Consider the following 24680-nt stretch of genomic DNA (forward strand, 5'->3'; position numbering starts at 1 on the left):
ACAATCCGACTACAGAAATTTTCATCAAAGTACTAATTTTGTGTGGTTTCTATGAGTGAAAAGTTGATTAAACGTGTAAATACAGCTTAAAACTGAAAGCATGCAGGACTTTTTCACACAGCTGTACAAAGTGAATGAAAACAGAAGTGCAATAATTGTTGAAAAATCCATAAAGTAACTCATAAAGTGTTTACTTAAAACATTTCAGTCACCTTGTAATATCATCATTCTGCATAAGAATGCTCATAGTTATAGATGGCAGAAACAATGGCTATAAGGGTCAGGAGAAAGAAGACAATAGTCAGATAAAGGGAGTCTGAGCCTCAGGAAAGAATGTAATATGAATAAGTATCTCAGACTTATTTCACAAACCTTAGTTCACAAAAAGATAAATGGAGGGGGAAGAGAAGCTTATTCCGTTACTATAGCTTACAATGAAAATAGTACTGACTTACTTGGCATTGGTTTCCTAATCTGCTCTATCTTGAAGGACTGATGGTAGTAGATTTGAATTTCAATAAAGAAGGTGTTGCTTTATGTGGCAGTTCAGTAATAAGCTACCTATGTTTAAATTTATTTCAGTATTTTTCTTGAGATCATGTGATATGTCATACAAGAACTGCTTAAGTTTTTTTTTTAAATAACCTGATTTTTATAGTAGAATATATGTGTTAATTACAAATCATTGTTGTAAATGTATTGTATTTGGAAATTAGAAGAAGCACTTAACCAAAAATGTGACCAAGATTATTGCTCGTATATTTTTTTCAAAAATGTACTCAAATTTGCTCTTAAAGAATTTAACAAAGATTAAGGCTGTGATCCTAAATAAAATAAATGGCAAAATATGGGTGTGTATATTAAAATGTGCTCACTGCCTTGACTTCTATAGTGTATAGTATATAAAAGGCAGGATATAAATATAACAATATCCACCTACCCCAGGTCGTTAGAAAGGACTTGATAGGTGAATAAAGTGCCCAATCCAGTTTAATCATCTGGCTGACTGTGCAATGAAGCATAAGAATCATAATCTAGATTTTAGAATTCAAACAGACAAGCACCCGCCACATAATATCCAAGACTTAACTATTATTGATAAGAAAGACAGGTTGGTGGATGTTTTGTACCTGGGGAAAATCACAAAATACAAAGATCTGCAAATAGAAATATAATGACTTTGGCAAAAGAAAGCAATGATCATACCAATAGTAATAAATGCCTTTGATACAATCCCAAAATATCTGGAGCAGTCCTGAACACCATCAGCATTGACAAAATCACCATCAGTCAATTGCAAAAGGAGCTTTACCTGAAACAGCTGTGATGGTATTTTTAACACCATCAAACAACAACATCTGCCTATCCTAGGTCTTTGGAAAAGATTCAATAGGTGGATAAAAATGTCAAATTCAGTATAAACATCTTGCTGATTATGTAACAACAATATTAATAATTGCCTTCCATAGGGCATAATGGGATTTCCCCCCTAAAAGAGTCCATAAGATTGTAACCTTGATATTATATTCCTAAAGTACAATATGAAACCCCACAAACATTTTGGCTGTTTGACATTTCATTAAATAAATGAGACCCTGTAGTAAGTAAGTAAGTAAGCTGCCACATATAATCATAGCCATGTTTACTAAATCATTTTTTAACACAGAGGTATATAGCTAAATTGGGATGTTCCATCCTGATTCCACATAAAGTGTGCTTGCTCTTGTTTAAAAATTATATGCTTTTTAAAATTATTCAGATCTAATAAAGGTCTGTCAGTTAATCTTCCGACACCTACTTGAAATCAGCTATGCAAAAATGTACTTCTGTTTCACTGTTTTGGCTTTCAACAGGCTTTGTACAGAGGATTGGAAATAAAAGACCCTAATGGAAGCTGAAACCCTTTTAAAAAGTCACAGTTTAAACAGGTGAAAATGACATAAAAAGCATCTAAAAGGAATTGAAACTGAAGAAATATAAACATTAAAACTCTTTATGAAGTTTAAAGGCTTTTTACAAGAAAGAAGGAGCAATAAGAATATTAGCAGATGCACCCAGTTATATAGAATTACATAATATTACTGTATTGTTTATTTGTCATGGCTTTTATTCTTGGTAGTGATATAACACACATATGCTCCCTATGTGTGTGTGTGTGTCTCTCTCTCTTTCAACTGAATTTTCTTTTCTGCAAAGCATTCTACTCAGAAGACAATTATTTGACCCCTCTTAAGTTGGAGAACATAATATAGTAGATAGTATTTAAAATGTTCATGCTTTCCTGTTAAATGAAGATATGTTGATTTGTTTGAAATAAAATAATTATCTAATTCACATAAAAATAAAAATATAATATTTAAATATTATATAATATATTTAATGCTCTAATTAAAAATCAAATAATATTTAATGCTAAATTTTATATCAGATCATGTTAATCATGACTGGAAATCAGTGACACCTAGGAAGGATATAAGAAAAAGAATGTCAGACATCAGCAGCATTGTATCATCTCAATGCTTTTTTTTCCTATAAGTGTTGTGATAGAGTTGGCAGAGTTTTCAGTGAAGAGTTACAATGCCACTTTCAGAAGATTGATCAGAAAAGCAAGTTCTTTTCTAGATATTGTTAAAGCCTTACTTATAGGCCCACCAAAAACAGCAACTAATCTGGCTTGTCCAAGCTATAAAATTTATTTATTAAAGCTCTCTAGGGTGATACAGTATATATTTCACCAGGGTTGTATTTTAAGATAGGTTGATTTTTTATTATTATTATTTTAAGATATATTTAGAAAAACTGTTAGCTAATATGTATGTAATGCATTTTCATGTTATTAATCTTATAAACCATTTTGGGAGAACAGGATCCCTGAAATAAATAATAAAGTTTTAACTATTTCTTTTCCAGAGATAAATTTTCCGAAGAGTCTGTACAGCTCCAGTGTTGGTATTTTAAAAAACTGATGAAGCTTAGTATTGAACATCGTTATGCACATGAATATGGAGTTCTAAACATTACAAAGACAGAAGAACCAAAAAAACAGGCAGATCATTTAACTCAAGACTTCATAGAGAAAAATAACTTCTTTACCTCAGGTGTAAAAGAAAATAAGCAGGACTCGTTTAATATGCCTGAAAGATGGATTACTTCTGGCCATACTCATGCTGAGTCAATTAACTCCTTCATGACAGTTCCAGAAACAGATGAAAATCAAGTATATAGACAAAAGTATACTCAATATTCTACAAATGACAGTGAGGAAAGCAATGCATTAATCAGTCCTAAGAGAAACAAATTCAACAGGCAAATTACAACTATTGAAAGAGGAAATTACCTTCAACATTTTGACAATTCACAAAAGTAAGATCAAAGGGTCAAACTTTTTTTATGAAAATATAACTGTATCTCTATGTAATCTTCAAGCAGACAACATCATCACTTAGTGCATATACTATACACCTACTTTGACAGCACATCAGTAATAATAGAAACATTTAAGCAGCACACCATCAGCCAGAAAAAAGCAACTACCGTATTACTTTCTGTTTCTACTCTTTCTCTATTCTGTATAAATATAATTATACTAATTGTACTAAGAATATATCTATAAACATTAAGCTATGCAGTACATTGCAAATCATTCTTTCATAAAGCGTATTAACATAAACAAATCACCTATCCTTGAAACATTTAGGAAACTGAATCTCTTGATGTATAGCAGGCTGGGGAATTCTGGGAATTGAAGTCCACGTGTGTTAAACTCTCCAAGGTTGAGAAACACTGATGTATAGGACTTTTCCAAAGGCTATTCCTAGAATAACCACTTAGCTTTTTGGGTGCTCCCAATGGAAGAGAAGTTTACATATGCATACACAGAAACCTAGAAAGTTTTTAAGATCATATTTCTCTGTCTTTCCTTCTGTTTCTTTCTTCTATCTCAGTACTACTTTCTTCTGTCCCAAAGTATTCTAACAAACAGAATAGTCTCTAATCAACTGCTCTCTAATTCTTTTTGCCCTAGGTTCTTATAAATTTGACATCTGAATGAAATTAACTTTATAAATGACTGAAAGATTATTTTGAATTATTGAGACATTTTCTAAAGAAGTGAAATATGAAATAAATATAATTAATGAAACTGAGCAATATTCAGGAATTTTATCCACACAACAAATTCCAACCTCCAAAATATACTGTATTATAGGGCAGTAGATTTACAATTGGTTCAATGACCTATTTTCATATAACTGCCAGATAATGAATTTATCAGTTTTAAAGGACTGTCTATTCTGTTGGCTACAAGGATGTTATGAAACTTATTTGTATTAAATCATTTCAAGAATTCTGCTTTACCAATAGCGGGACAAGAAAAACAAAAGTTTTTCTCAGTATTTTCTCTTCATTTTCTGTTCCTCAGTATTTCTCTGTAGTATATTGGCTCTTGTTTATTTGGTATTTTATTTAAAGCATTTTTACAAATATATAAATATCCTTCTTAGGTAAGCTATCTATGGTGAATTTGTGCTGATATCTTACCAATTTTCATAAAGCACTTTTGAGAGATTTAAGTATCATAATATGAGTACTGTTGCATGCTGCTATTAGTCATTCTTCTGCTCCTCAACCTGAAGAACTCTCCTTGTCTCTATGAATGCCCTCTTTGTTATGTTCCTGGTAATACCTATACCATAACGGTGAGCTGTGTAGTATCACTGTATCCGCTATCTTTCTAAGGTTGCTAGTGATATAAAACTACAGAAATTAAGCTAGTTGATTGGTGAAATAACATTTCTGACAAAGATAATTCATGGGTATTAATTTGGACATTTTCAGGATACTGTGGGATAGGCTAGCAAGGCCACAATCTATAATCTGATAGTTGTGGAAAAACTATTATAAATACATTTGTGTATGTTTTCTTGCTCTGTGTGGTAGTTCATGACAGAAAAATTGAATAGCAATTGTAAACTGTTTTGGATATATTTTGGCAACATCTTTTAAATTATGTCACAATTTCTCAAGATTTATTAAGAAAGGGTCCAATTTATTATTGCTGATGTATGCAAGTTGCTTTATGTTAAATCTGAGTTTAGGTCCCCTTACGTCAGTATTATCTCTATACTGATTAACAGCAACATTCTGAAATTTTCAAATGATTTTTTTCTCATTCATCTAGAAAGGCCAAGGTTTTAATGGGAGACAGCACCAATAATCTTTCACTTTTGTATTTATTTATTTTAATTGAACATTCTGTAGATGAATAGATTTTTCAAATGAGGATAGGAAGAAATGAATACACTCAGCCAAGATTTGGAGCTTACTTACTTAGTTGTTCAGGCATGTTTCAGGCACGACTTCCAATCAGATAATGTAAATTTTTCATACTTTAATTCAGTATTGCACAAGCGCTCCTGGAATGTAAGGTTTGTTTCCATAATTAAATATTTGAAGCTGGCTGCACATTAAAAATTAATCTGATGGTGATAACATCTAAAGCTTTCTTTTAGTTCTTATGAGTGAACATTGCATACAAAGCAGCTCCACCAAAATAGAATAGAAAATAATTTTAAGAAAAATATATATTAATCTACTTTTTTTTTTCTTGTCCCGCTATTGGTATTACCTATTTCACCAATAGTTAAAACACTGCAGGACTAAAAATCAAGGAAAATGTTTAAATCTTAAAGTGCAATCTTTTATCAGCCATAGAAGAGACAAACTGTTGTTTAATTCAGATCAAACAAATCCTCCTGATCAGTGAAAAGGAGGTGTTTTGCTGTCTCCTGGTCTAAGCATATAGATCACCCCTGGATTCTACTTTATAGGTAACATACAAAATATTATGGTATATTCTTAACAGGAACTCTTGAAAATATTTTCTAGTCAATTCATCTGGGATGGATAGAGCACAGATCTGCTCTCAGAAATGTCCTAACCTTTAAACTGTATGAACTGCTTTCAATTACCTTCTTGCCTTATACAGGTGAAACTCGAAAAATTAGAATATTGTGCAAAAGTTCATTTTAAAAAGTTCATTTTTTCAGTAATGCAACTTAAAAGGTGAAACTAATATATGAAATAGACTCATTACATGCAAAGCAAGATAGTTCAAGCCGTGATGTGTCATAATTGAGATGATTATGGCTTACGGCTCATGAAAACCCCAAATCCACAATCTCAGAAAATTAGAATATTGTGAAAAGGTTCAATATTCTAGGCTCAAAGTGTCCCACTCTAATCAGCTAATTAAGCCATAACACCTGCAAAAGGTTCCTGAGCCTTTAAATGGTCTCTCAGTCAAGTTCAGTGGGAATCACAATCATGGGAAAGACTGCTCACCTGACAGTTGTGCAGAAAACCATCATTGACACCCTCCATAAGGAGGGAAAGCCTCAAAAGGTAATTGCAAATGAAGTTGGATGTTCCCAAAGTGCTGTATCAAAGTACATTAATAGAAAGTTATGTGGAAGGAAAAAGTGTGGAAGAAAAAGGTGCACAAGCAACAGGGATGACCGCAGCCTAGAGAGGATTGTCAGGAAAAGGCCATTCAAAAGTGCTGGGGACTTTCACAAGGAGTAGACTGAGGCTGGAGTCAGTGCATCAAGAGCCACCACACACAGACGGATCCTGGACATGGGCTTCAAATGTCATATTCCTCTTGTCAAGCCACTCCTGAACAACAAACAATGTCAGAAGCGTCTTACCTGGGCTAAAGAAAAACAGACCTGGTCTGTTGCTCAGTGGTCCAAAGTCCTCTTTTCTGATGATAGCAACTTTTGCATCTCATTTGGAAACCAAGGACCCAGAGTCTGGAGGAAGAATGGAGAGGCACACACTGCAAGTTGCTTGAAGTCCAGTTTCCACAGTCTGTGTTGATTTGGGGAGCCATGTCATCTGCTGGTATTGGTCCACTGTGCTTCATGAAGTCCAGGGTCAACGCATCCATCTACCAGGAGATTTTGGAGCACTTCATGCTTCCTTCCGCAGACGAGCTTTATGGGGATGCTGACTTCGTTTTCCAGCAGGACTTGGCACCTGCCCACACTGCCAAAAGCACCAAAACTGGTTCAATGACCGTGGGATTACTGTGCTTGATTGGCCAGCAAACTCGCCTGACCTGAACCCCATAGAGAATCTATGGGGCATTGCCAAGAGAAAGATGAGAGACATGAGACCAAACAATGCAGAAGAGCTGAAGGCCACTATTGAAGCATCCTGGTCTTCCATAACACCTCAGCAGTGCCACAGCCTGATAGCTTCCATGCCACAATGAGGCAGTAATTGCTGCAAAAGGGGCCCAAACCAAGTACTGAGTACATATGCATGCTTATACTTTTCAGAGGTCCGATATTGTTCTATGTACAATCCTTGTTTTATTGATTGCATGTAATATTCTAATTTTCTGAGATTGTGGATTTGGGGTTTTCATGAGCTGTAAGCCATAATCATCACAATTATGACACATCGCGGCTTGAACTATCTTGCTTTGCATGTAATGAGTCTATCTCATATATTAGTTTCACTTTTTAAGTTGCATTACTGAAATAAAGGAACTTTTGCACGATATTCTAATTTTTTGAGTTTCACCTGTAATTCACTGCTGAACAAAGAAAACCTTTGATGTAGTGGTTAAGATATCAGGCTAGAAAGCATAAGTTTTAGTCCCATCTTAGATGCAAAGCCAGCTAGCTGAGTTTGTGTCATTTTTCTCATCCCTAGGAGGATGGCAAGAGGAGACCATTTCCAAAAAATGTTGTCATGTAAATTACAGGATCTAGTTAACATTGACTTGAAGGCACAGAGAAAAATGATCAGATCAGGGATCCTGAGTTGCATTTGAATACTTTATTTATTTATTTTTTATTTTGTCAAGCGATTATAAGATTACAGGTATTATAGACATAGTTATGAGTACATGAAATGAATACATATAAGAAAAATAAAAAGAAACAATAGGACAGGGACAGTAGGCACGTTGGTGCACTTATGCATGCCCCTTACAGACCTCTTAGGAAAGGGGTGAGGTCAATAGTAGACAGTCTAAGGTTAAAATACTGTATTGCATTTTATGCTGCTGTAAACTGAAATGTAAAGATTGGCCTTTTGGGGATTTTTCAGCTTCACTGAGTACATTCTATGCACGTTTGTATTGATATTTAGGCAGCAGGCTATTACAAATGCTATTTACTGAGTGATGCGAAAGTATACACTCAGCTTCTGCATTAGGAACAGAGACGAGCTTCAGGCCAGTAGTGAGAAAAATATACTTTTTTCTGATACTAGAATTAAAAACAAATCATCCTATGTGTTAATTTTTTCTGAATGTCTATGACTGAACAAGCTGTAAAAAAATGTCCCATCAACTCTGGTTGATTCCTGGAGGCTGCCTGTGTAAAGGCTACCATTTGAATCTTTCCCAAACAATAATCTGTCATTCTTCCACAGATATTACAATGTTTTCTTCATTCCACCCTCAAAAGAGCAGTTAGTCATTCAGGATCAACGATTAATTCTTCTTGCAGTTCATAGTATCCATAGCAACTGTCTCCATATCCATAATTCAGAGTCATCTGTCTTACCTCGCTGATTCTTTCACGGACATTTCCACTGGGGAAAAAAAATCAGTGCTTTGAATACTCTGATTCTTGTTTTCATAGAAATTATCTACATTTGTTCTTCTCCATATAATTGTTTTCCTGATTACCTTGCTAATATACTTCCATTTGTATTTGTTCTTGAGCCCAGAATTGCAAAACTAACCTTCATTTCTTTGGAATGTAAGCTGTAAGATCATTAAGCCTTCTATTTGCCATTACCTTAGTTTTAATATTTACAGACCATATTTTTCATTTTTACTTTATAATGTAGTCATTACTTTCATATAAAAATTGTATTATGTAAAATTATTAACACTGTAACTACCAATTCCAATTCTAATGAGAGAATCAAATTATTACTAATCATTTCTCATTCTGATTTAAATTCTGATTCTACGTGTCCTATCTTCCAATTCTGACATATCATATTTGCTGTTAAATAAATTTAACAGATATGAAGATAATATATATTCTTTCCTCATTCTGTTTTGGATTCCGCTTCCAACCTTCCCAGCAAAGATGATCCTACCAGGAACTGCCAAAATCACTCTCAGCATCAATAAGATTCTTATATATAGAAAAAGTTATCTCCTTAGAATGCATTTAACATGTATGGATTTAAAATTCGCAATACCAATTTATTTCTAATTAACAACTATTTTGTATGTGTAACATGCATCAACCTCCAATGTCAGCATCAACAGTTATTTAGCATTAAGCAAAATAGCATTATTGTAAAATGCCTGGAAAATAGTCTCATTAGCCTGCTTCATCCTCCCTACTTCTTTCTTCAATTCTGCATGAATTAATTCTCTAATATTAAAGCTTCCTTGCATTCAATAGTCTTCTCTCTTATGATAAGGAAGTTTTTTTCACAACACAGTATACATAGGGAAAAGGACTAAATTGAGCTTTTTGCCAGTGCTCAACTTGTCCTTGATTTCCAGTAAAGGCATGTTTATATTTCTTAGATCTAATCTTTTTTATTTGATCCCCAAATAGTATCCCATGTTCAAAAAAACCAGCAATATACAGTACAATTATTGGCACAGTTTATATTTTTAAAGTAATGTTTTTTTTTCTTTTATAGCTCAGCAGCCATAATTATCCAATCGTGTTGGCGAGGTTATAGAATTCATAAAGAGATCAATTTTTATACAAGGCTACATCTGGCAGCAACTGTAATCCAGTCTGCTTGGCGGAGTTACTGCCTCAGAAGAAAGATTGTCAGCTGTGAAAAAAAGAATAATCATTTTTTGGATAAGCATAAAGCTGCTACTATACTTCAGGTTAGTGAACTAAGGTTGGTAACACGTGCCCTCTCACCTCTGTTTTGAGATATCAGATAGCTAAATGGATTTAAAGGTATGTATTCAAAGAAATAGTAATTAGCTATTGAATTTATACAAACTGAAATATAAAGTTGCATTTATAGTAAGTCATTCTGGAAAGTTCTCCTATGGTCTTTCAGTAATACAAGTAATTGGCTTGTACAACTCAAGTCTCTCTTGAGTGATTCCTGATGGGTTATTAGAGCATAAGAGCAAACATCACCCACGGAGATATGTACAAACCAGAATCCTGAGTCATTTTGCTAATGTTAATCTTTAAAGTGTACAAACTCTTCTTTTATCATTGTTGCAACAGACTGCAGATTATCTTAAATGGCAACCCACTCCAGTATATTTGCCATGAAAACCTTATGGACAGTACCAAAAGGCAAAAAAGATATGACACTGGAAGATGAACCCTTCAGGTAGGAAGGTGTCCAATATGCGACTGGGGAAGAGCAGAGGACTAGTATTAGTAGTGCCAGAAAGAATGAAGCGACTGGGTCAAAGCCGAAACGACGCTTAGCTGTGGATGTACACTACAGTATGTGGTGGTGAAAGGAAAGTCCAATGCTGTAAAGATCTATACTCCATAGAAACCTGGAATGTAAGATCCATGAATCAAGACAAGCTGGACATGGTCAAACTAGAGATGATAAGACTGAACATCAACATCTTAGGAATCAGTGAACTAAAATGGACAGGAATGTGTGAATTTAATTCAGATGACTATCAGGTATAGTACTGTGGGCAAGAATCCCTCAGAAGAAATGGAGTAGCCTTCATAGTCAATAAAAGAGTAGGAAAAGCAGTATTGAGATACAATCCCCAAAATGACAGAATGATCTCAGTTCGAATCCAAGGCAAACCATTCAACATCACAGTAGTCCAAGTCTATGCCCCAACCACTGATGCTGAAGAGGATGAAGTTGACCGGTTCTATGAAGCCCTACAACATTTTCTAGAATTAACACCAAAAAATGATGTCCTTATCATCATGGGGGATTGGAATCCTAAAGTAGGAAGCCAAAAGATAACAGGAATAACAGGCAAGTTTGGCCTTGGAGTACAAAATGAAGCAGGGCACAGGCTGGTAGAATTTTGTCAAGAGAATATGATGGTCATAGCAAGTACTCTTTTCCAACAACCCAAGAGATGACTCTACACATGGACATCACCAAACAGTCAACACAGAAATCAGATTGACTATGTGCTCTGCAGCCAAAAATGGAGAAGCACTATACAGTCCATAAAAACAAGAGCAGGAGCTGACTGGCTCAGATCATGAGCTTCTCATTGCAAAATTTAGGCTTAAATTGAAGAAAGGAGGAAAAACACTAGGCCACTCAGGTATGAAGTAAATCGTATCCCTGATGAATATATAGTAGAGGTTACAAATAGATTTAAGGAATTAGATCTGATAGACAGAGTGCCTAAAGAACTATGGACGGAGGTTTGCAACACTGTACAGGAGGTAGCAATTAAAACCATCCCAAAGAAAAAAAATGTGCTGTCTGAGGAAGCTTTACAAATAGCTGAGGAAAGAAGGGAAGCAAAAGGCAAGGGAGAAAGAAAAAGATACACCCAATTGAATGCAGAATTCCAGAGAATAGCTAGAAGAGATAAGAATGCCTTCTTAAATGAACAGTGCAAAGAAATAGTAGAAAACAATAGAATAGGAAGGGCCAGAGATCTCTTCAAGAAAATTGGAGATATGAAGGGAACATTTCATGCAAAGATGGGCATGATAAAGGACCAAAATGGCAGGGACCTAACAGAGGCAGAAGAGATTAAGAAGAGGTGGCAAAATTACACAGAAGAACTATACAAGAATTAGCTTAATGTCCCTGATAACCACGATGGGGTGGTCACTGACCTCGAGCCAGACATCCTGGAATGTGAAGTCAAATGGGCCTTAGGAAGTCTGAGCAACAACAAAGCAAGTAGAGGTGACAGTATTCCAACTGAGCTATTCAAAATCTTAAAAGACGATGCAGTAAAAGTGCTACACTCCATATGCCAGCAAATTTGGAAAACTCATCAGTGGCCACAGGATTGGAAAAGGTCAGTTTATATTACAATTCCAAAGAAGGGCAATGCCAAAGAATGTTCAAACTCCTGCACCATTGCACTCATTTCACATGCTAGCAAAGTTATGCTCAAAATCCTACAAGCTAGGTTCCAGCAGTATATGGATCAAGAACTACCAGAAGTACAGGCAGGATTTCGAAGAGGCAGAGGAACTAGAGATCAAATTGTTAACATATGCTGGGTCATGGAGAAAGCCAGGGAGTTCCAGAAAAACATTTACTTCTGCTTCATTGACTATGAAAATATAAGTGGGTCAAGAACTGGACACGGGATCACTGATTGGTTCAAAATTGAGAAAGGAGTTCAGCAAGGCTGTATACTGTAGCCTTGCCTATTTAACATATATACAGAGGACATTGTGAGAAAGGCAGGGCTAGATGAATCACAAGTTGGAATTAAGATTGCAGACAGAAATATCAACAAACCTCAGATATGCAGATGATACCACTCTAATGGCAAAAAGTGAAGGGGAATTAAAGATTCTCTTGATGCGGGTGAAGGAAAAAAGTGCAAAAGTTTGCTTGAAACTCAACATTAAGAAAACTAAGATCATGGCATCCAGCCTTCTCAATTCCTGGCAAATAGATGGGGAAAAAATAGAGGTTGTGACAGATTTTATTTTCCTGGGCTCCAAGATCACCACAGATGGGGACTATAGCCAAGAAATTAAAAGACACTGGCTCCTGGGGCGGAAAGCTATGGCAAATCTAGACAGCATACTAAAAAGCAGAGACATCACCCTGCCAACAAAAGTGCATATAGTCAAGGCTATGGTTTTCCCAGTTGCAATGTATGGCTGTGAAAGTTGGACCATAAGGAAGGCTGAGCGTCAAAGAATTGAAGCCTTTGAACTATGGTGCTGGAGAAGACTCTTGCGAGTCCCTTGGATTGCAAGGCGATCAAACTGGTCAGTCCTAGAGATCAACCCTGACTGCTCTTTAGAAGGCCAGATCCTGAAGATGAAATTCAAATACTTTGGCCACCTAATGAGAAAGAAAGACTCACTGGAGAAGAGCCTAATTCTGGGAATGGTTGAGGGCAAAAGAAGAAGGGGACAGCAGAGAAGGAGGTGGCTGGATGGAGTCACTGAAGCAGTCGGCATGAGCTTAAATGGACTCCGGGGGATGGTAGAGGACAGGAAGGCCTGGAGTAATGTTGTCCATGGGGTCATGATGGGTCAGACATGACTATACAATTAACAACAACAAATCATATTCTATGCATACAAATATAAATCAATTATTACATATGGGTTTTTCATTGGTTATTTTATTGGTTTTGAAGGAGCAGTTCTAACTGGCAAAGCAGTTCTGTCAGTGACAAGAACAGTAGAATGACAAATTCAGTGTTTCATTTTTAATTTAATTTCCTAATATATTGGGCTTGAAATATTCTCAAATGCAGTCCCTGAGAGCTTTATGCTAGAAACAAATGATTAGATGGTGTGTATATATCTGTAGAGGCATTATTATAAATATTTATTTATATATTATAAAATAAATATTTGCAGAAAAGTTTTAATGCATTGGAAGTTTTACAAATTTTTATTGGGAAGTTTATTTGAAAAGTGTACTAGCAGCAGAATTATTTAAATAAAAAAAAGTAATAAAATTAATGCATTTATGGGATGTTTAGAGTAAGTCGGCATCTCCACATTGGCTTTGTTGTATTTTATTTTTCAGTGGAATGACTATACCTATACCTACACACATACATATGTACATATATACATACATACACACACAGACACACACACATATTTTTCTACACTCCTAGTAGGTCCTGAAGGAATTGTCATAATTAATTAGTTGACCTTGGTTTGTAGTTAAAGGAGTTTAGGATTCTATTCTGCTTGCTTGAGTCAAACCTCCAGAGTGTTCTCAGCTCTAGGCATATGCTGATATTTAATTTGTCTCCTAGTTTTAAATGTCACATAAAGTTCAAAAAACAGACCATTGAGCTATTGCTAAGTAGAAAAAAAAGAGTCTAAAATGTTTTATCTTTCTAATGGGATAACAGAGAATCTGGATGTGTACTTGATCTATGGCCTCATATAGCATGCTTTACATTTTTGTTTAGGCACTTTGGAAAGGGTTCCGTTTGAGAAAGAAACTAGCCAGTGCTTTGGCAGCTGTTAAAACTGATGAAGTTGAGGATGACTATAAAGAAATTAATGTGGATGAATTTGTCTTTAATGAAGTAAGTAGGTAATGGGATACAACTTTTGATTAAAAGTTCTTTAGTTAGTAAAGTATTTCAAGTGCAAAAACATATAACATATTTAAGTCATGTTGTTTAAATAGCTAGAGAAATTACATTTCATATATTTCTATATTTCATATATGGTCCTTGCTGTATCCTTCATTAAATCATGGTTCATTTTATTTATTTTCTCTAAACTACATCTACCAAATTAATATTGTTACTCCTAACATAGTATAATTTATCTTAGCTTTTTTTCATAAATAGGCTCATTCAAAAAAATTGCCTTTGGAACACAAATTTTACAGTGTCAGTGTCAATAATTTCAGTTTATAATTATATAATCAATGCATTTTAAAATATTTAAAAAATTAAACTGTTTGGAATAAAGTGTATTCTCTAGTTGGATTGCTCCAATTAGGAATATTTCAAAATTTATAACAGTATTGTTTATTTCATTTTTGTGAAAGTTATATAGAGCCATGTTATAATACTTAAATTTTAGACATTGAACTATTTATTTCTTCAAACTGCTCTCTCTGTGAGTCCCAAAACTTTTAGTATCCCAAACACTTAAGAGTTTTAGGATGCCCTGTATTTAGACACTGCTTTTTTGAAAGTCATCATATTATGTAAAAATAAGGTCTCTTTTGAGTCATTTTGCCTGTTGGTAACTTCATGAATATATCCATTTAGGGTTTGTTTTTGGGTTTCTTAATAGTCTTTTATCTGTATACTAATCACAACCAACCCTGCTTAGATTACTAAGATCAGCCAATGTTAGTCAGGTGGTGGTGTGTAGCTGTGCCTCCTTAATAACTGATTAACTAATTTTAACTACTGTTAAAAATCATTTAAATATTCAGAGAACTATACCTTAAAAAATGTGTTAATTATGTGTCAGCATTAACTTTCATCAGAACCAGTTTGATATAATGACTAAAGCATCAGGCTAGAACCTGAGTGTCTAGTCCTAGTCCCACCTTGGTCCAATCATTTTCTTTCAGCTCTAGGTAGGAGGCAAACCAATTCTGAAAAATCTTGCCAAGAAAATTGTAGGACTTGTCTAGGCAGTCTCCAAAAATTGGACAAGATTGAGCAGAAAAAAATATATTTTGTTTTTAAAAAGGCTTTATACATCCAAATTCATACCTACTATCATTATTGTGCTTTAACTATTGTGATAATAAAATTGTAACATGTTATCAATACCATCTTCATTAAAAGAGTAAGAATTTTTTATATTTAATGAAGCAAACTCACATGTACAGAATCAGAAAATTTCTTATCTTCCAATAAGAATTTTCCTTGTTCATTCATATTTCTGATCTTCTTTATTATTTAATGTAATGTAATTTGTCAAGGAAAACCACTTGCCAGTTATTTCAGTGTGGTGGAAGGATTTTAAAAAATGCAAAGTATGTATATAATGTAAGGTCAGAGCTGTTTATGCATATGAGCTATCCTCATATAGATGTAACAATATACTATGACTTTAGATTTTTGGTCCCCTAAAAGTCTGGTGATTCTGGAGTGGGTTGCACTTTCCCGGACTGAGCTAGTATGCAATTTACGTTTCCTCCGAGACTCACAATCCTTCTTGTCTACCATACCAGGTGGCAAACTTTTTACTGCTTTTATCGACCTAAAGTCAGCATTTGACTCAGTCCCTAGGGGGCTGTTGTGGTCAAAACTGCTCAAAAGTTCTATCGATAGACGTCTTCTGTTCCTAATTAGATCCTTGTACAACCAGACCTCTAGTCAGGTCAGGTGTGGTCTGCAGGGAGAACTTTCAAATCCTATACCGATTAAGAACGGAGTAAGGCAGGGTTGTGTTCTGGCTCCTCTTTTGTTTAATTTATTCTTATCTGACTTGGCCTTTCACATTGGAAGTATTGAGTCCCATGCCCCAAAGTTGTCAACTACAAAGATCCCGCTTCTCCTTTATGCTGACAATGTGGCCCTCCTTTCATTGTCAAGGCCAGGTCTGAAAAGATTACTTTCTGCATTCGGGTCCTACTGTGATGAGAACCACTTGTCTATTAATTACGACAAATCTAAAGTATTGGTGTTCTCTTGAGCCCAGAAATTGTATAACTGGGCTATCAATGGTAATGCTGTTAAGCAGGTTTTCCATTTTAAGTATTTAGGTATTCAATTTCAGTGCTTGGACTAGACATCGAACCCAGATGCTGAATTCGGCCTCCTGTAGTCACCAGCAGATTTTAAGATTTTTTTATACCCAAGGAGGCCAGTTTATTCCTTCTGCTCTGTGTATTTACAAAGCCAAAACTTTGGCTCAAACTCTTTACAGAATTCCCATATGGATACGGGGCTTCAAGGATTGTATTGAAAGAACCCAGGCTGTCTTTTTTAGAAAACTTCTGGGTTTTCCTCCTTGTGTTGGTTTTGCTCTGATGTACCTGGAACTGGGCACTCGATCAGTCAAATGTATGGCGTGGATTAACACTTTTAAATGGTGGTTTCGGGTGCTCTTTCTGGCAGTTCCTGGTAGCTACCTCTCCCTGGCGTTTGCTGACTCTCATATTTCTCATTGGGAGAGGGAGCTGATGAAGAAATTACACCTGCTAGGTTTTACGGGGGATGCCCTGGGAGATTGTGGCCTTAAGGACGCCCAATTTAGGGTAGTCCAACGGCTTGTGGACATTGACTTGCAATATCTACGAGCCAGAGCTAACAAAATTTGCTCCCCTGTGATCTTCAGCCAATTTAATAATTACGGACTGAGGATGGCTTCCTATTTTTACACTCTAACCATTCCCAAGTGTAGAAGAGCTTTCTCCCTAGCTCGCTTTAATGTTTGCCCTCAGCACTACTGGATGGGCGATTTAAGAGGCTCCTGATTAATGAGCAGCTATGCCCCTGTGACAGAGCTGAGGTTGAAACTGTGGAGCACGTCCTTTTATATTGCCCTATGTATAACGCAGGCAGATCTAAGTTACTGTCTCTCCTTAAAACAGACCCTTCTAGACCCAATGTTAGTAATTTGTTCTTATATTATCTAGGGGATGGCTCCTCCTATATCACTTCTTTGGTTTCCAATTTTTTTTAAGAACTGTAACCATCAGAGAAGAACGCTGTAATTCCCCTTAGTCAAGTTTTTGGTGACCAATTGTTCATGATTAATTTTCCCATGTTCTTCTTTTGTTGTACTTGTGTTTTGGTCTGTGACCACAAATAAAGTATTATTATTATGCAATCCTTCTTGATGAGCAGATGGCAGCCTTGGCTAGGAGGGGCCTTTGCACAGATTTATGCTGTGCACCAATTGCACCTTATCATGGACCAGGAGGCCTTGCTTATGGTCCCTCATGCCTTAGACACCTCCTGAATTGATTCTTACAATGCAATTTGCATGGGGGGGGGGTCACTTGAAGGCCACTTGCAAGTTATATGTGTTCCAGTACACAGTGGTGCACAGTATTGGGTGCCCATAGGTTTCTTCATATTATAAGTTTGTTGCATGAACTGTATTGGCTCCCAGTTTTCTTCTGCATACAATTCAAGGTGCAATTCATTGGATAGCACTATTAAAACTTGACATGCCATGGCATTAGCTCTGTTCCCTATAAAGATCCACTTGTCCCACTAGATCTAAAAGGACAGGGATACTCCATGTCCTTTCCCTACAATCTTACTATCTAGTAAGAGTTCAAAAGTGTGCCTTTTCCGTGGATGTCCCTACTTTGTGGGATACCATGTTTCGGTGATTTAATAGGATCCCACTCTTCTAGCCTTTTGGAAGACCATTAAGACCCGGCTTTTTACTCAGGTGCCGGAATTATATGGGGAGAAGGCACTGAAGGAGGGTATCTGAGTTGGCTGTGGGGCATGCCTAGGGGGACAATTATGGTGCACAGTTTATTGTTTTATTGATTTAACTATTGTTTCATATATTGGTTTTATGAGCGTCATAAACTGCCCAGAGTTGCGTAAAATTGGCAGCCATGTAAATCTTTTAAATAAATAAAGCAAAGCAGAGATGCATTTTCTGTGCCAAGAAAGCAGCTTAAAAGTTGATAAAACCAAACAATAAGTTGAAATGTTGTTGTTCTTGGGTTTTATTGTGGTTGTTGTTATTATTATTTTGATCTTCTCGCTGTCTTCATTAGGAAAAAAAAGAAATTAAGAAAAAAATGGGGGGGGGAGGAAATTATTTATTTCTGACACAGTAAAAACATGGAAGCTTTTCTCCCAGCAAGAGAAAGCATTATAAACCTGACCCAAATTCAGTTGCAGGTAAGAGAGTGCATTTAGGGAAAAGACTTTGGCTCAGGGTGATCATTTATTTTATTTATTTATTTATTTATTTGATTTGCCAATTGTTTACAAGATAAGTATACGTGTATACATAGTTGTGAATACATGAAATGGGTACATATAAGAAAAATAAAAGAAGAATAAGAGAAACAATAGGACAGGGACGGTAGGCACGTTGGTGCGCTTATGCACGCCCCCTACAGACCTCTTAGGAAAGGGGTGAGGTCAATAGTAGACAGTCTAAGGTTAAAGTTTTTGGGGTTTGGGGAAGAAACTACAGAGTCGGGTAGAGTATTCCAGACATTGACCACTCTATTGCTGAAGTCATATTTCCTGCAATCAAGTTTGGTGCGGTTAACATTGAGTTTGTATCTATTGTGTGCTCTTGTGTTGTTATGGTTGAAGCTGAAGTATTCATTGACAGGTAGGACATTGCAATGTATGATTTTATATACCATGCTTAAATCAGACCGAAGACGGCATAGTTCAAGGTTTTCTAGTTCTAGAATTTCAAGTCTGGTGGCATAAGGTATTCTACAACGAGTAGAGGAGTGGAGAACTCTTCTTGTGAAATATTTCTGGACTTTCTCAATTGTGCTAATATCAGATACGTAATGTGGGTTCCAGACTGATGAACTGTATTCAAGTATTGGTCTAGCAAATGTTTTGTATGCTCTGGTTAGTAGTGTGATATTGCCAGAGAAAAAGCTACGTAGAATTAGGTTAACAACTCTTAATGCCTTTTTGGCTATGTAGTTGCAGTGGGCTCTAGCACTTAGATCATTAGAGGTGAGTATTCCAAGGTCCTTTACAAAGCTTGGGTCATCAACAAGATCTTGACTATTCAGCTTGTATTTTATTTTCTGATTTTTTTTGCCAATATGTAAGACAGAGCATTTATTTGTTGAGATTTGAAGTTGCCATTTGTTTGACCATTCTAATACATAGTCAAGATCTTTTTGTAGGGTAGCAGTATTGTCTGTAGTATTGAACAGCTTTACATCATCAGCGAAGAGAACGCAATTGCTCTTAATATGATCACAGAGGTCATTTATGTAGAGTATGAAGAGAGTTGGTCCTAGAACACTGCCTTGGGGGACACCACTATTGACAGGTACTGAATTTGATAGGACGCTCCCAATTTTGACCATTTGTTGTCTGTTTGACAGGAATGCTTCTATCCAGTTATTCAGTTGTCCAGAGATACCATAGGATTTTATTTTTAGGAGTAGTTTGTCGTGTACCACTGAATCAAAGGCTTTACAGAAGTCTATGTAGATTGCGTCTATTGCTTTGCCCTGGTCTAGTTGTGTCGTCCATATGTTTTTGCAGTGTAAGAGTTGCAGATTACAGGATAGTTTTTTTCTGAAACCAAATTGTTTATTGGAGAGTAGGTTATTTGTCTCTAAGTGGAGGATGATGGATTGGTTAATAATTGATTCCATGACTTTACAGGTGACGCAACATAAGGAGATTGGCCTGTAATTTTCAACTAGGCTTGGGTCTCCCTTTTTGAAGATGGGGATGACTGTGGCTTGTGACCACAGGTTAGGCAAGGAGCTGGTCCTGAAAGATTTTTCAAAGATTATGCTTAGAGGTTTGGCTATGGCAGTGGATAGCTTTTTTAAGAAGTAGGCACATATTCCATCCGGTCCAATAGATAGAGATGGTTTTAGATTGCATAGTGCTTTTTCAACATTGTCTTCTGTGAAATCGATATGTATTAGATCATTGTTGTTATCTGTGGTACGGCTAGGAAATACTGGGCATGATCCATTGCTGTTTACAAATACTGAGCCGAAGAATGTGTTAAAGATGTTGGCTTTAATGGTGTCATCGTTGCAGACTTTACCATCAGGTCCTATCAAGGGAGGGATGGACCTTGAGTCTTTTAGTTTGTTGTTTACAAAATTGTAAAAAGCACGGGTGGAATTGGTGCTTAGAAGATTTTCCTCTTGTTTAATGTGATAATTGGTGCATTCAGTCTTAATCTGGTGGCATAAATTTTTGTAACGGCTTTTTAAATTGGCAACGTGACCAGATTTGTTTTTCCGCCAGAGTGATCTCTTTTTGGATTGAAGTTTCCTTATTGTTATGGGTAATCATGATCATAGTTCATCTGAGTGCCCAGAATAAATTTTCAAGGGTTACCTTGTCATTAGAAGTAACCAACAAGCTAGGTTAGCAAAATGACATTCTCTGAGGCTGACCTTTGATTACTTTACAGACCTTTCATGTGATTAGCCATAATACAAAAGTAGCTTGGCAAAATATTTTCCAACTTCCCGATCAGTCAAGAGTCCTAGAATTCTCTGATAATGGCCCATTCAACATCAAGTACACCTAAATCTGCTTAATTTGTTAAGTCAATCACCACTAGCACTACCATCTGATATGTCAGCAATGTGATAGTGTTAATTTAGTTCTGCATCTTTTATACTTTTATTATTAATTAGGCTACTGGCTAAAAAATATTTCTATCTAGAGGATCTTTTTCACCTAAACTGTGGGCAAATGTATTCTTTTCTGAAATTGCCAGAAGCCCTTTCCATACAGTGAATATCTATGTGGAAATCCTGAGCAGATGGAAAAACTTAAGTTACTATACTATGCTGTTTCAGCACCACCACTTTCAATATTTTTTTAAAGTCTTGCTGTACTTTGTCAGAGTGCACTAAACATTCTGGTTTATGGGTTTCCGATTTGAGTGACTGATTTGGGAGGCTGTTGTAAATCCAGCATTGCCTGACTGGATGTGTTTGCTTCTATGCTTTGATAATAATTGCTCAGCTTTTATGTTGTAAACAAACATTATTACAAACATATTTCTTGTCTCCAGTGCGCCTTCTTTTGAGATTACAATTTCAAAGATATAGCAAAGGTAATACATGGAGCTGTAACTTATTAGGTACTTCTTTGGTTTTAACAGAAAATGGAGAAAAGAAGAAGGTATATGTACCTGAGGGAACACAATTGGAATTCTTTTAATGTAAATGGTCTGAAAAGTCAATAATTGTGATATTTCACAGCTGAAATTTTCAATTTATAAATTTTGAAACTAAATTTTAATTTCAAAAAGTAACAGTTGCATCAGGAAAAAATATTAAAACCTGCCCTTTTTTTTGTCTATGGGGCCACAACGATTTGAGTTTCTGTTCAGAGGAAGGTAGAAAGGTGGGCCTCTATTTGCCTAGGAATATCTGTTCAATGTTAATTGAGACATTGCATCTTGGTTTTTTGTTTTTTTTTGCTCTTTTTTACTCTATGCCTTCCACAATTGGAGTGTTCAAGTTTGGCAGCTGTATACATTCTTGAGACAAACTAACTTATTAATTAATTCTCCAGACAGTGCTTCCATAAGAATCCTGTTTCACAAAATTCCACTGTGCAATTTTACATACAAACACATATAATATGCAGGAGATAATTTTCTGAGTTAAATCCGGTATCTGGCAACGTCTGAAGCTAAACAAGAATGAAAAATAATTTAGAACCTAAATTATCTCCATTGGTATTACTATTAATCAACAGTAAGTTTTTAAGTATATCATTAATCCAAAACTATTCCTTATCGCTTCAAATTGTTTGGCTGTATGATGGGTGACAATTCTAATATATGATCCAGGAATACTGGAAAACTCAGGCAACATAGTTAAATTGCTACTTTATTAAAGTTATCAAAATGACTTTATATTGTCCTTGCACTATTAACTTCACTGCCTTTTTTTTAACCAGGCTGTCATTGAGAAAGAATGGCCAGCCTTGGATTCCAACTGCTTCCTTTCACAAACAGTGCTTTGCTCAGACCAGTTGCCCTCGCCAAAGGTAACATGTCACAGAAACTTTATTCATCTTTGGCCTTTGTTCATTCCTTTAGAAACGTGCTCTACTTGGTATGATTAATATCACAATTTATTGACTGAAGAAACATAATTACTTTTAGAAGTCTGTAACTTCCTCCTCATCCCCAGATATAATTTTTCATGTAGCTTTTCTTTGATTTGCTTAATTTTTTCCCCTTTATTTTGGATTTCTTTCAACACTTTACTTCACAGTAGCAAAACAAAAAATGATATGTCTCAGCTGCACATTTGGCAGTGGATTAAAAATGGCTAGTTGACAAAGTGCTTTTAAAAAAACCTTCAGTATACATTATATAGCAACAGCTGAAGGTTTTCAGAATATCTAAAAATCGTTGAACTGTAATATTTGTTAGTTACTTGATAAACTGAAGTGTAAACTTTCATTATATTTTCTGAAGTGTATCTTAACAATATGTGTACTGTATTCCCTCCAGTAGTAAGAGAATGATCATAAGCTGCAGAGTGTAGTGCTTCATACCATTAATTTTCCTCTTATGAAAGTAGTTAAGTTTTGCATCCTATTCTAAACCCATGCCCTGGAATGAATTCATTGATTTTAAGTGGGATTCCTATCCTAGTAAATGTACCATAAGCTGAAATGAAAAATACTGCAAATGTGTTTAAAAATTAAATTCATAATCTAGAAGCAATATAAACTGTGCAGTTTAAATCTACTCCCACCATAGGTATATTGGGAAAATTTAGTGCATTCCAGCTCATGGTAAAATGACTGGATCCTGTTAAAGTCTGTGGCTGTAATCCAACAAAAGGGACTATGGGTATAAGAGAATGTTCCACAATGCCGGATGTTTCTTTGAAGTTTTCAGTTGGGCTGCTTCTACTGCTATAGAGGCCATTGTTTCATTAAAAATTTAAAATGCATCCTGTCTTTGCAAGATGCAGCTGTTATAAAAACCTCAAGCCTCTGACTTCACAGGGTCCTCTCTACACATAACTTACTTTATGTCAGGTCCTAAGAGAATAGTAAACAAAAACATCCTATTCTCATGCCATGCACTTTAGTATACTTACTTGCCTTGTCTTCCATGTACATTGTGCAATGTCTTGCAAATCTTCGTCTGTAGATTTACTTTTGCGCAAAAAGTTTGTTCAACAGTGCTGCATATTCCTAAAACCATAATTTATAGGTGAAGAAATATTTCATATGAACCCAAAAAATTATATAACAGGCTGCATTAATTATTAAATCCAGATAAAGAAACTCCACCACAAAAGAACAATGTGTTATGGAAATAAGTTACAGTGTGAGGTTACTTTGAATGTAATCTGGAAGTTTCAGCTAATGAAAATATGTAATGGCTGATATATAAGTATTTTGACTATGTTACATAATTTGATCTGGCTGGCTGTGCATTTCTGTACCAAATTAAAAATCCTACTTTGCTGTTGAGAATCTTTTTTGTATATGAGACTGCACATCTTAGAGGCCTCCTTTTGATTATATTCCCCATTAGGCTTATTATCTATTCCACCAATGCAAGCTCAATTTTTAGAAGCAGACTTTAAATAGGAATTGCCCCAAGGCAAGTGATTGCCCCCATTCTCACAATGTCACAACTCAAGAGCATTGCTACTTTTATTTCAGTTTCTGTTTCAACTGACTGATTCACTTAACTTTTGATTTACTTGAAATTACCTGTGTTGGCACTGGTTTTATTCTTAGACATAGCTGAAGCTTCATCTTTTTCTCTATTGTAGGTTATTTTATATTAGTATTTTTTTTTTCATTATTAATTTATTTGTAGACTATCTTGGCCTAAAGAAGCAGCTTATAAAAATTTCAATAAATGAAAGTGGTACATAAGTTAACTCTTCTTTCATATTTCATGTTCAGGCAAAAGTAAAATAATTATTTTTAAAAATTCTTTCTTATCAAGTGTAACAAATCAACAGGAAGTGAGGACAGCTCATTTAATTTAAAATCACCTCCCCATAAAATGTGGCAGCTTAGGAAAATGACAACATTATCAGAAAACAGCGATGTTAGCAACCGGTAAGTTAAATAAATTGCTTTATTTGTTGCTCTTTGTAGTTATTTGCATATTGGCAACACCCAAGATGAGCACTGGAAGAATAATTGAAAACATCTGGATGCTTTGCAATTCTAAATTCTGTAAATAATTAAATTTAAAGCACATGTGTTCATAAGGAAAACGACACACACCAAATTCAGAATTTTAACTTTTCAAACTAAGCAGTTGACTTTTAAAGCCACCCTTTACTCATTTAAAGAAAAGCATAGCAGTACTAAACTCTCAAATCCTAAAATTTTAAGACAATAAAAATTATAT

At 35.4% G+C, this 24680-nt stretch overlaps 1 protein-coding gene across 1 annotated transcript in view; it reads left to right on the forward strand.

The window, feature by feature from the left end:
* Nucleotides 1-24680, forward strand: part of LRRIQ1 (leucine rich repeats and IQ motif containing 1) — a 114387-nt gene that overhangs the window by 45857 nt on the left and 43850 nt on the right. Inside the window, exons 16-20 of the mRNA XM_087968044.1 lie at nt 2911-3363; nt 9691-9889; nt 14102-14221; nt 22241-22330; nt 24267-24382. Of these exons, the coding sequence (XP_087824170.1) occupies nt 2911-3363; nt 9691-9889; nt 14102-14221; nt 22241-22330; nt 24267-24382 (978 nt within the window). The remainder of the gene's footprint in view (nt 1-2910; nt 3364-9690; nt 9890-14101; nt 14222-22240; nt 22331-24266; nt 24383-24680) is intronic.

The sequence above is a fragment of the Notechis scutatus genome, chromosome 6, assembly GCF_049901735.1.
Source record: "Notechis scutatus isolate UNSWTSFEM ecotype Mainland chromosome 6, rNotScu1.2, whole genome shotgun sequence".
In the NCBI taxonomy this organism is placed as follows: domain Eukaryota; kingdom Metazoa; phylum Chordata; class Lepidosauria; order Squamata; family Elapidae; genus Notechis; species Notechis scutatus.